Genomic DNA, 12,459 nt, shown 5'->3' on the forward strand with positions numbered 1-12,459 from the left:
TTTTTGTACTTGAATAGAGACAGGATTTTACCATGTTGGTCAGGCTAGTCTCAAAGTCCTGACCTCAAATGATCTGCCCGCCTTGGTCTCCCAAAGTGCTGAGATTATAGGTATGAGCCACTGCACCTGGCCTGACATTTGAATTTCATATAGTTCTCACATCATGAAATGTTTTTCTTTTGATTTTTTTCCAATACTCAAACATTGTACTTGTGGGATGTACAGAAATAGGCAGCAGACCGGATTTGGCTCTTAGGTATACACCGAAGATAAATAAATTCATGTCCATCAAAAAGCATTTATAAGAATGTCACAGCAGCTTTATTCACAATGGTCTCGCACTGGAAACAATCCAAATGTTCATCATGGGATAATGGATTAAAAATTTCAATATATTCTTTTTTAAATTTTTCTTGAAACAGGGTCTTGCTCTGTTGCCTAGACTGGAGTGCAGTGGTGCCGTATTGGTTCACTGCAACCTGCAACTTCCAGGCTCAAACCATCCTCCCACCTCCGCTTCCTGAGTAGCTGGGACTACAGGTGTGCACCACCACACCTGGCTAATTTTTGTGTTTTTTTTTTATAGAGATGGGGTTTCGCCATGTTGCCCATGCTGGTCTCAAACTCCAGAGCTCAAGCAATCTACCCACCTTGGCCTCCCAAAGTGCTGTGATTACAGGTGTGAGCTACTGCTTGCAGCTCAATATATTCTTAAAAGTGGATTATTCCATAGCAATGAAAAAGAATGGGCTGGGCATGGTGGCTCACACCTGTAATCCCAGCACTTTGGGAGGGCAAGGCGGGTGGATCAGGAAGTCAGGAGGAGATCAACACCATCCTGGCCAACATGGTAAAACCCCATCTCTACTAAAAATACAAAAATTAGCTGGACGTGGTGGTGCGTGCCTGTAATCCCAGGTACTCAGGAGGCTGAGGCAGGAGAATAGCTTGAATCAGGGAGTCGGAGGTTGCAGTGAGCCGAGATCACACCACTGCGTTCCAGCCTGGCGACAGAGTGAGACTCCATCTCAAAAAAGAAAGAAAGAAAGAATGAACTATGTGTACAATGCATTGAGTGATTATCACAGACAAAAAGGTTGTCTGTGATAAAAGAAGCTAGTCACAAGAACAGATATTGTATGATTCAGTTTATGAAGTTTCATAATGGCAAAGATAATCTGCAAGTATAGAAAGTACAGAGGTTGCTGGGTGGAACAAAGGGAGGAGATTACTGGAAAGAAACATGAAAGAAAATTCTGTATCTTAATTTGGGTATTGGTTACAGGGATGGATATATATATATACACATACATACATACATATATATATATACACACACACATACATACATATATATGTATTTGTCAAAATTCTTCAAGTGGAACACATACAGTTCCCTATAAATCATCCCTCCATACAAAGTACTTTTTGCATAATTAAAAAAGAAATCAATCAGTTGTTTACATTTAGCATTATAATATTCCTTAGTAAAATACAGATTTCTGGCCACAATGGCGAACATTCCCATGTAGCAGCTATCAACTAGAGCTGTGCTGTTTCAGTATGGTAGCTAGTAGCTGTTGAGCATATAAAATGTGGTAAGTATGAATTGAGGCATGCAAGGAGGATAAAATATACACAGGAGTTTGAAGACAATATGAAAAAATAATGTAAAATATTTCATTAATACTTTGTTGATTACATGTTGAAATAATATTGAGTTAAAATAGATTATTACAATTTCACCATTAAAAATGTTTTGAAATTAAAAATTTTTAATTGTGATAAAATGCAAATAAACTTCCCATCTTAACCATTTTAAATGTATAATTCAGTAATGTTAAATATAGTCACATTGTTATATAACTAATTTCTAAAACCTTTTCATCTCACCTTACAAAATGGAAATTCTGTACTCATGAAACACCTTCCCATTTTTGAGAGAGAGAGTACAGTGACATGATCATGGCTCACTGCTCCCTCTGCCTCCCAGGCTCAAGAGATTCTCATGCCTCAGCCTCCCAAGTAGCTGGGATTACAGGTGCATGCACCACCATACCCAGCTAATTTTTGTATTTTTAGTAGAGATGGGGCTTTGCTATGTTGGCTAGGCTGGTCATGAACTCCTGACCTCAAGTGATCTGTCCACCTCAGCCTCCCGAAGTGCTGGGATTACAAGCGTGAGCCGTTGCACCTGGCCTACCCATCTGCTTTCTGCTTCTATGAGTTTGACTACTCTTGATATAAGTGAAACCACACAGTACTTGTCTTTTTGTGACCAACTTATTTCACTTTTTTTTAAAAAAAATACCTTTTAAATATGACTACTATAAAACTCACAAGTATATATGTAGCTCACATTCTTTTTCTGGCAGATAACATTGAAGGAGAGTGAACAGCAACTGCCATTTTGATGGAACATGGGCTCTCTGCCCAGCACCCTCCACTCCATATTATCTAGCTAATGAGGCTCAATGTTACTTGCTATTTATTATTGCATTTATGCTGTTACATTTTTTAATGGATTGAGGAAATTGAGGTATTTCTTTTTTTTCTTTTCTTTTTTGATAGACAGGATCTCACTCGGTCACCCAGGCTGGAGTGCAGTGGCATGATGCAGCCTTGAACTCTTGGGCTCAACCGATCATTCTGCCTCAGCCTCCTAAGTAACTGGGACTACAGGCATATGCCACCATGCACAGCTGATTTTTTTATTAATTTTTTTTTGTACAGATGGGGTCTTATGGTATTGTTCAGACTGACCTCAAACTGCTGGGCTCAAGTGATTCTCCCACCTCAGACTCCCAAAGTGCTGGGATTACAGGCATGAGCCACCACTCCTAGCCTGAAATATTTCTAATATATCTGTATCTCTATCAAATATGGAAAAACAAAGGATTTTTCTTTTTTGTAGAGGGTCAAGTGTTTAAAAAGGAGCAGGCATAGTTTTCTTTGTGGAAGGAAAAAATAGTCATTTATATTTAATATACAAAGCATTTCTATGTTCAAAGATTGTAACCTAGGGTACCATTATGAAACAAATTGTCATCTTGGATGGCCACTCTCATTGTCTCCTCAGACCCTCTAAACGTTTAGTTTGAACTCTGACTTTGTTTCCTGTGTATTAATTCAATTCAGTTTGGGAGATAAGATTCTAACCAGTGACTACAAATAGACCTTTTTCTTGACAGACATTATTGTACGGCAGATACTTTATTGATTACTTTTTTCAAAGTTTTACTATCAAATTTTCTACACATGTGACTAGGAAAAATATTCAGCTGAGTATGGTGGCTCATGCCTGTAATCCCAGCACTTTAGGAAGTCAAGGTGGGAGGATTGTTTGAGCTCAGGAATTTGAGATCTGTCTGAGCATATAGCAAGACCCCAACTCTACAAAAAATAAGAAAAAGAAATTAGCCGGTATGGTCGCAAGCACCTGTAGTCCCAGCTACTCAGGAGTCTGTGGCAGGAGGATAAGTTGGGTCTGGGAGTTCAAGGCTGCAGTGAGCTACGTTAGTGCCACTGCACTTCAGTCTGGGAGACAGTGAGACCCTGCCTCCAAAAACAAAACCCCAAAACCAAAAAAAATTCAGAATGAACATTTGCAAACTACTTTTACCTTTCACTTTTTAAAAGCTTGGATCAGGTTAAGGGAAATGGCACCTTCATGAGTTTTCAATGATAAGAATATTATTATGTATGGTTAGAATTCTGTTAAGTGAGAGTCGTTTAAAACCACATGACCAAAGAAAGTATGAGAGAAATTCAACCGTATTTTGTCTTTTGCTGTTTGGTGGGTGTCTGGGGTGGGGGAGAGGTGGTTTTCTAGGCAAATAGTTCTAAAGAATATCCATAGACAGGGTGGAAGAATGTGTGAAGTGACAGTGTCCTAGACAATATCTGGGAGCCCTATTTAAGTTCTAGTATAATAATTGATATTCATAATTCCATGAGTGTATTCCATTGTTCCTTGGAGTTATCTGTTGAATGCCAGTAAATACCGAGCATTTCTTTCTTTTCTCCCTCAATAAGTACTTGGAAGTAGAGTCATCTTCTTATGGGCAGATCAGGGTGCAAATTATTTTATGTGATCTTGTTTCATCTTTTTAGATCCTTTTTGCAGACTGAGCTGGAGCATTTACCTGAGACCAAAACCATAGGATTAGCTTATATTTGGCTTACTAAGATTCTAGAGTTTCTTTTCACTTGCGTTTTTGCTTTTGAAGCCCATTCCTGCTTTGAGTGCTGGAGAGCTGCCTGAGGTTGGGAAACATTGAGATTGGTTACTCTATTTACGTCTCTTGGGCCCTTGGCTGATTGATTACACAGGGATTTGTCATATTGCATGCTTCTTTTTTTTTTTTTTTTTTTTCCATGGGACAGAATTTTGCTGTTGTTGCCCAGCCTGGAGTGCAGTGGCGTGATCTTAGCTCAGTGCAACCTCTGCCACCCAGTTTCAAGAAATTCTCCTGCTTCAGCCTCCCGAGTAGCTGGGATCACAGGCGCCTATCACCATGCCTGGCTAATTTTTGATTTTTTTAGTAGAGATGGGGTTTTACCATGTTGGCCAGGCTTGTCTCGAACTCTTCACCTCAGGAGATCCACCCGCCTTCACCTCCCAAAGTGCTGGGATCACAGGCATGAGCCACTGTTCCTGGCCACCTGCTTCTTTGAATCAAATGTGGACATAGCAACTAAAAATAAACATCATGTGGATATTGGAGAACCAGGGGCCTTCTTTGCCTGGGGAGCTCTAGGATACTTGCTTGCCGTTGCTAAGATATTTTCTGGCCTTAGCACAGCATCAATCATTGAAAGTGCAGCTGTGTTTTTGGAATACAGAGCTAGTGGAAGTGCAAAGGCACACTGATGAATATTATCCTGAACAATGGATACAGATGCAAGTCATTATGCATAATCCATAATATTGTCCCCATTTTTGTAGGGTTTTGTGCTACGCAATTGTATGTAACATGATGTACTGAGAACTAGACGTGTGCCAAAGTATCATTTCCACTTCCAGAATAGTTTTGTTAGAATTTTGAAAGATAAGTAAATATACCAGACCACTGCATTTCAACTCTTTGTAACATTATGAGTGGATAATGGTTTTGACAGTAGAACCTGGCTGAATGATGGATTGATTGCTCTGACTTGATACTGTTTTTCTTATTCCATTATGAAAAGACAACCAGAGATTGGATGTGAAAATTTCTGAAAGAATTATATAGGATGAGAAACTGTTTTACCCAGTAAGTTTGCCTTAGGAACAAGGGACCTTTCTGTAGAGCACTAGTTAAGAACCAGCTTGCCTGTGTTCAAACCTTGCCTCTGTCACAGATGAGTTGTGTGATCTTGGGGACATTACTTAGCTCCTTTATGTCTGTTTCCACTTTTGTAATGGGGTGGGGGTAATGATAGTTTTATCATACACAGTTGTTGTGGGGAGGAAATGAGTTAATGTTTGCAGATCTTTAATACTGTGCCTGGCATATTTAAGCTCTATATGAATTTTACCTGCCACCATTTGTCACTTATTGTATTATACAATGTCATATCCTTTTTTTTGGTTATTGGACTGAAGGATGAAGTGGGAGATCAGTCCCAAATCTGAATTTATTCTGCGATTTGGCAACATTGAAAAATATTAAGCCAGAATACTCTGGTTAAACCATAGCATTTAAAAAATCATGACATTATTATAGGAGTACTCATTGTATCGAAATCTAAATTTAATCTATATTTAGTGCTCTGGAATTTTTCCTCAAAAATGATTCGTCTTTTGGCCATTGAGTTCTCCATTTTTGCAGTTTTTAAATAAAGTCTGACTGGAGCTTCTCTGATTTCTGGTCCTAAAGAATTGCCTCTGCCTCGCTTTATGATGTCAAAGAATGATGGTGAGATACGATTTGGGAACCCAGCTGAGCTGCATGGAACTAAGGTTCAGATTCCATATATAACCACGGAAAAAAATTCCTTCAAAAGAATGGACGATGAGGATAAACAGGTAAACAGTTTGATCAGACATGTTCATTTGCTTCCGACTGTGAAACCTCATGTAGCAGGGCCTTGTATCTACTGTTCAGCTTCCAGCAAATCTTACCATCTGGAACCCAATTACAGACTTGGAAGGGAGCCAGTAAAGTTTTCTCTTAGCAAGAAAGAGAGGCTGACGCATATGAATCACCACCAGCCACTCAAGGCCCCTTTAAAGCCTACTTTAAAGTAGAATTGTGTCTAAAATAAGGCTACTGATTTAATACATCTATTGATTTCCCTAGGTTAGAAGTTTTCTAAATGGATTCTTGGAAATGTATCTTCCAGGAGTTTTTAGTAGGTTCTTTTCTCCAAAAAGAAGTCTGTAGAAAAGGTTTTTCCTATTATAATAAATGTGTTTGGAGAATGCTGCTTCATATCCTCTTCCTGAGGGAAAGACTAAATCCCTAATCTTGGAAATTCATAGTGCACATTAGCACAGTGAAGGGCCTGAGAAGTTCTGCAGTAAAGAGACCTGGAAATCTGTGTTTACTAAACTTCTTTCACTAGGAAATTCTTTCTTGGGGAACATATTTGGAATATCACCTTCGGAAATGCTGCCATTACCCATTTAGGAGGTTTGGAACCATTATAGGGAGGATAGACTTTTAAAATTAGACCACTAATTGCAATAGTCAGATGATGATTGGTGGACACAAAAGTATAAAATCTCAGAAGAGTGGGCCTATCAGGAAGAAATAAATCGTCTACACATTAGTGTACCTGCAGACATCAAGATACAGTTCATACTTCCAACAAAGATACTGAATCATGCATAGAAGTCAGATTATGTTCAACCTAGTATCTTCTACAAGGTAAAGAAATTTATTATATCATAGGAACACTTGAGACTGGGCATGGTGGCTCATACCTGTAATCCCAGCACTTTGGGAGGCCAAGGCAGGCAGATTACCAGAGGTCAGGAGTTTGAGACCAGCCTGGCCAATATTGTGAAACTCCATCTCTACTAAAAATACAAAAATTACCTGGGTGTGGTGGTGTGCACCTGTAGTCCCAGCTACTTGGGAGGCTGAGGCAGGAGAATAGCTTGAACCTGGGAGGTGGAGGTTGCAGTGAGCTGAGATCATTTCACTGCACTCCAGCCTGGTCTACGGAGCGAGAGTGTGTCTTAAGAAAAAAAAAAGAAAACTCAAATGAAAATGTTTTTAAAATGCAATGAATGTTAACCAATTATGTTGGAAAACTAACTTCTGTGACTTACCCCTGTGATGTTGTGTAGATGAAGTGTTGCTGCAGAAGTTTTATATGGATAGTTAAGGGAGGTGTAGCACATCTTGTTAAACAATTCCATATACTGTCACTTTCATAATTCTGACACATTTTAAACTGGTTCTTCAGGGATATATTTAAAAAGGAGGAGGTGTAGGAATTTTCAGTCAATATTCTTTGGCATGATTTCCCACCAGCATTTGGAGAGGAATGAGGGTCCACTGTCCCATGGTGGTTGATGCCCTGGGAAATTTCCAGGCCCAGTCCCTGGCTGTGTGAATGAGAATAAATCCTTTCACTTCAGGCTGAGTTTATGCATGCCCCACCCAATCTATGGGTGTGAGCTCATGCTTTAGAGCAAATATATTTTTCTTTTTCTTGAAGAAGAGTATTTTTTTTTTGAGATGGATTCTTACTCTGTTGCCAGGCTGGAGTGCGGTGGCATGATCTCAGCTCACTGCAGCCTCCGCCTCCCGAGTTCAAGTGATTCTCCTGCCTCAGCCTCCCAAGTAGCTGCGACTATAGGCACATGCCACCACACCCAGCTAATTTTTGTATTTTGTTTTAACAGAGATGGGGTTTCACCATGTTGGCCAGGATGATCTTGATCTCTTGACCTCATGATCCACCTGCCTCGGCCTCCTAAAGTGCTGGGATTACAGACGTGAGCCACCGTGCCCAGCAAAAAAAGAAAAAAAAAGGGAAGAGTATTTGATCGTATTTCTTTTAAGACTAAGGGAGCCTATATATATATAGTCTGTATGTTGATAAAAAGCATTGTTTTGGCCAGGGGCAGTGGCTCATGCCTGTTATCCCAGCATTTTAGGAGGCCGAAGCAGGAGGATCGCTTGAGCCCAGGAATTCAAGACCAGCCTGGGCAACATAGCAAGATCTCACTTCTCCAAAAAAAAAAAAAAAAAAAAAAAAAAAAAAATTAGCTGTGCATGGTGGCGCAGGTAGGCTGAGGTGGTAGGATCGCTTGAGCCCAGGAAGTCAAGGCTGCAGTGAGCTGTGATCATGCCACTGTGCCTCAGACTGGGTAGCAGAGTGAGACCCTGTCTCAAAAAAAAAAAAAAAAAAAAAAAAATCCAAAAACAAAAACCCAAAAAAACCCCACTGTTTTCTTGTTACTTGAGTACTCCAAATTTACCAGTCTACTAGTAAAGTTTTTTTTTTTTTAAAGAGGAAACCCAGCAGCAGATAAGGTTGCTTACTTTGCCTAGGGTTCTACATCAGGTTCATATTTGAATTGAGATTCATATTGTAGCTTGTTAAGATTTCACCTTAGTATTTGGGAGTAAGCTGGTTGGAATGGTTTACCTATAATGAATTGTTTTGCAATCTCTCATTGTCAAAAAAAACTAGCATTTTACTTCGACATAGTAAACTCCAAGAATATTAAGCATTTAAAAATATATTTTAATATTCACATTTGCTGGTAGACTTGATAAGTATAAATCCAGGAAATAAATTTATTAATGAAAGAAAATGAAATCTATCCACAGAGAGATCACAGTTGGGAGGGGGTATGAATGTTATTTCATGTGATCAGTGTCTTTCATTTTCCAAAGGAAAATACTGGAATAACCAAAAATGTTTCAGGCTGGTTTCAGTAATTTAGGTAACTCAGCACTGATGACATGTTATTCTCTGGGAGACTTTTTGAATCCTCAGACACTGCTGTTTAACCACACTGCATTTTTTGAGAAACATTTCCCCCCATTTGTTAAATCAGCTGGGTCACCAGCGGTAGAGCTGCGTTATGCTTCCTGACTGCGGCTCAGAACGCCAGGCTTGAGTGATTGCCTCTGAACTCTGATCTGGTTCTTTGAAGCAGGAAACACAGTCTCCCACGATGTCACCCCTCGCCTCCCCTCCTTCTTCCCCGCCTCATTACCAGAGGGTGCCCTTGAGCCATGGCTACAGCAAACTGCGGAGCAGCGCAGAACAGATGCATCCAGGTAAGAGGCGACCTGGGGGCCAGCTGTCCCAGGCAGCGTCTTAGAGACTCCTTAATTTACCAGGCAGCAGTGCTTCAAGCTGTTTAATTTCCTGATTTAATTACCCCTGTCTTTGGAAACATGGCTCAATTTAATTTTATATTCTCAAGCAAGGTTTTTTTTTTTTTTTTTTTAATGGATTTAAACATATCTGAGTAATGTTTTGTTTCCTGTCCTAGAAACTAGTTCGTCTTTAGACTTTCTAACAACTAGATGATTTAATCTTTCATAAATGGATTTTATTGAACAGAACATACCATGTTAAGGGTGTGTATTTTTTTGGAATTGTTATTCCTTTCTGCAAACACACCAAGCATATTTATATAGTAACTGCTTTAATGAAATTTCTTAAGAAATATAACCAAAAAAGCAAAAGAGTTGATCCAACCTTTGAAGACTGAGCACATAAATGAAAATATTTAGGTTTTATGCTTTGGAATAAGGCTAAAGGAAATGCTGAGGTAGCATTTTGCTGAGGAGTATGTTGCATGCACAGTTGTGGGGTTGTCTTCTTGCTCACATTTATGTTCTGCTGGTCTCGTTAGGTGGTAAAATACATTAGTTCTGAGGATGACTTGCAGAGTTGGCTGCTCAGGCTGCAGTGCCTAAAGCACTGGAAATTCACTACAGCATCTTGTCCTCCTGGGGTTCAGACTCCTAGTTTAAGATATGACCAATTAAAGGTATTCTAGAATTGGATATCTGCAGCCCTCCTTTTTTATTTTGTGGGCTGTGGCCCCAAATGACCCAGTTTCTGCAGATTTTTACTGCATTAAAAATAGTGGTGACTTTTACAGGGACACAGAAATAAAACTGCGTGCTAGGCTGAATGAAGAGAGGCTGTAATCTTGCAGAGAGAAGCAGACGTGGCATAATGGCAGTAACTTTTGATTGGAAGCAGAAGGTGTGGGTTTCTGTGACTAGCTGTTGGACTTCGGGCAGGCCTTTGAACATCTCTGAACCATGATTACCTTTTCTGTCTTAAAATGGAGTAACAGTATCCTAGAGGGGTGTTAGAGGATTAAGTTAGAACGTGAGTATAAAATCGGTTTGGAAATTAAGTACTATGCACGTGCAAGATGATGTTGCTAATGGATAGTAACAACAACAACAAAAATCACTGTCCTTGTAACCTGAATGTCTCAGTGGGGTCAGAAACTTAATGGGGTTGAGAATTTTTCATTTTCCTCTTGTAGTTTCCCCTGTCTGATTTCCCTATTTTCGGGAGTGGCTATTTTTCTATTTCTAATCTTACTTGGGTTTGGAAGTTGGTTTTTAATTCACAGGTCAAACTGTTTTTGTTTACTGAGTCAGCCTGTCAGCAAGTTCTACCTTTGGTATTCCTTAGAAAACTTTTCTGTTTCACCTACTTCATGCCCCATTCTCTCCTCATTCCATACAAATTGGGCTTCCATTCCCCCAGTGGTAACGAAGCAGCTTGCTTCTCTCCATCTTTCTTGACTCTCAGCAGCCTGCGCCAAAGCTGTCTATGCCTTCATTTCTTTTCATATTTTAAAAAAAGTGAGGCAAGATATACATATGATAAAATGTACACGTTTAATTTATTTATTTTTGAGACAGGGTCTCACTTTCTCAGGCTGGAGTGCAGTGACGTGATCATGGCTCACTGTAGCCTTGATCTCCTAGGTTTAGGTGATACTCCCACCTCAGCCTCCTGAGTTGCTGGGATTACAGACATGTGCCACCATACTGGGTTAATTTTTTTTGTATCTTTTGGTAGAGATGGGGTTTCGCCATGTTGCCCAGGCTGGTCTTGAACCTCTGGACTCAAGTGATCCGCTTGCCTTGTTCTCCCACAGTACTGGGAGAACAGATGTGAGCCACAATGCCCAGCCGTGCACATGTTTTAGATCTTCAATTTGAGTTTTAGCAAATGGATAGGACTGTGTAGCTACCACTTTGATCAATAATTGAACATATCCGTTATGCCAGAGATACCCTCTCCGGTCACGCCCTGCCCCCTAATGTAAGCACTGTTCTGATTTTCATCACTGTAATTAGTTTTGCTTCTTCTAGAACTTCATACAAATGAAAACACACGGAATGACTGACTGTACTCACATGTGTTTGCCATCTTTCCTTCAGCATAATGGTTGAAATTTATCCATATTATTGTATCAGTAGTTCATTCCTTTTTATTATTTAGTAGTGGAATCTATTGTGTGAATGCACCACAATTTGACAATATATTCATTTGAGTTGTTTCCAGTGTTTGGCTGTTATGAATAAGGATTCTATGAACATTCGTGTACAAGTTCTTTTGTGACATATGCTGTCATTTCCCTGGCTCCTAGGAATAGAGTCACTCAGTTTTAGGGTAGTTGTATATGAAACTGCCGAAGAGTTCTGGTTTGACAATGAACTTTAGAGTGATGAAATCTTTAAGTTTTTTTTTTTTTTTGGTACACCTCCCCTTGGAGAAAGGTGGTACTTCCAGTTGTTATTAAACCTCTTGTAAGGGGATCAAAGAATTATTTGTTTTGCATTGTATTGCATGTTTGGGGTTGATTTGGGAAGAGAGAGAGTTGAGTAATAGCTACTTTTTAACTTCCTGAATTCAGATCCCATTGAGGAAGGAGCCAGAAGTCAGACTGATGACAGCCTGAATATCAGCTTTATTATTGATATAGCTGATGAGAGCATATGTCTTAGATTTGTGACCAGATGGGCTTTAAACACTCACCTTTCCAGTCACAGGCAGGCTTGGCCATCCCAGGTTTCCCACAAAAGTAGGAAGAGACAATCTGCCTCTCCAAAAATGGTCCCCCATGCAGCTGAGTCTTCATCTGAACCTTACTGATGAGATAGGTTTGTCTTTTCCAAGGGAAGGCCCTTGTAGGTGAGAGATAGAAGGCAAAGGCCAGATGGTGGCCTGTTCCCCCATGTGTCTCCCCTGGAAGTAGAAGTAGAAGCTTTTATGGGAAACAGAGGCACATGAGATTTGCTTCCTAGGGAAAACTCATGACCACCGGCACCCCAACCATGCTACAGTTTACTTTATTTCAAGCCTTTTGGCAGAGCACAATTGGTAATTAATGGTTTAATTCAGTGTTTCATCAGCATGGAATGATTTTTTAAAATCCTATTTCCCAGAACACAATGGCTGCCTACAAACTGAGACTTACTTTTTAAGATTTGGATTATGTGCTATGTATGTTTGTTTTGCAGT

General features: G+C 39.8%; 1 protein-coding gene across 6 annotated transcripts in view; it reads left to right on the forward strand.

Annotated features, from left to right (window-relative positions):
• Window positions 1-12,459, forward strand: part of REPS2 (RALBP1 associated Eps domain containing 2) — a 219,914-nt gene that overhangs the window by 71,816 nt on the left and 135,639 nt on the right. For 4 of the 6 annotated variants that reach the window (XM_003924137.4, XM_039475603.2, XM_039475602.2 and 1 more), the window contains exons 3-4: window positions 5,862-6,010; window positions 9,104-9,230. In XM_003924137.4, the coding sequence (XP_003924186.2) occupies window positions 5,862-6,010; window positions 9,104-9,230 (276 nt within the window). The remainder of the gene's footprint in view (window positions 1-5,861; window positions 6,011-9,103; window positions 9,231-12,459) is intronic. The other 2 variants (XM_010334898.3, XM_010334899.3) reach the window with 1 other exon arrangement.

Source organism: Saimiri boliviensis, chromosome X (assembly GCF_048565385.1).
Source record: "Saimiri boliviensis isolate mSaiBol1 chromosome X, mSaiBol1.pri, whole genome shotgun sequence".
Taxonomy (NCBI): domain Eukaryota; kingdom Metazoa; phylum Chordata; class Mammalia; order Primates; family Cebidae; genus Saimiri; species Saimiri boliviensis.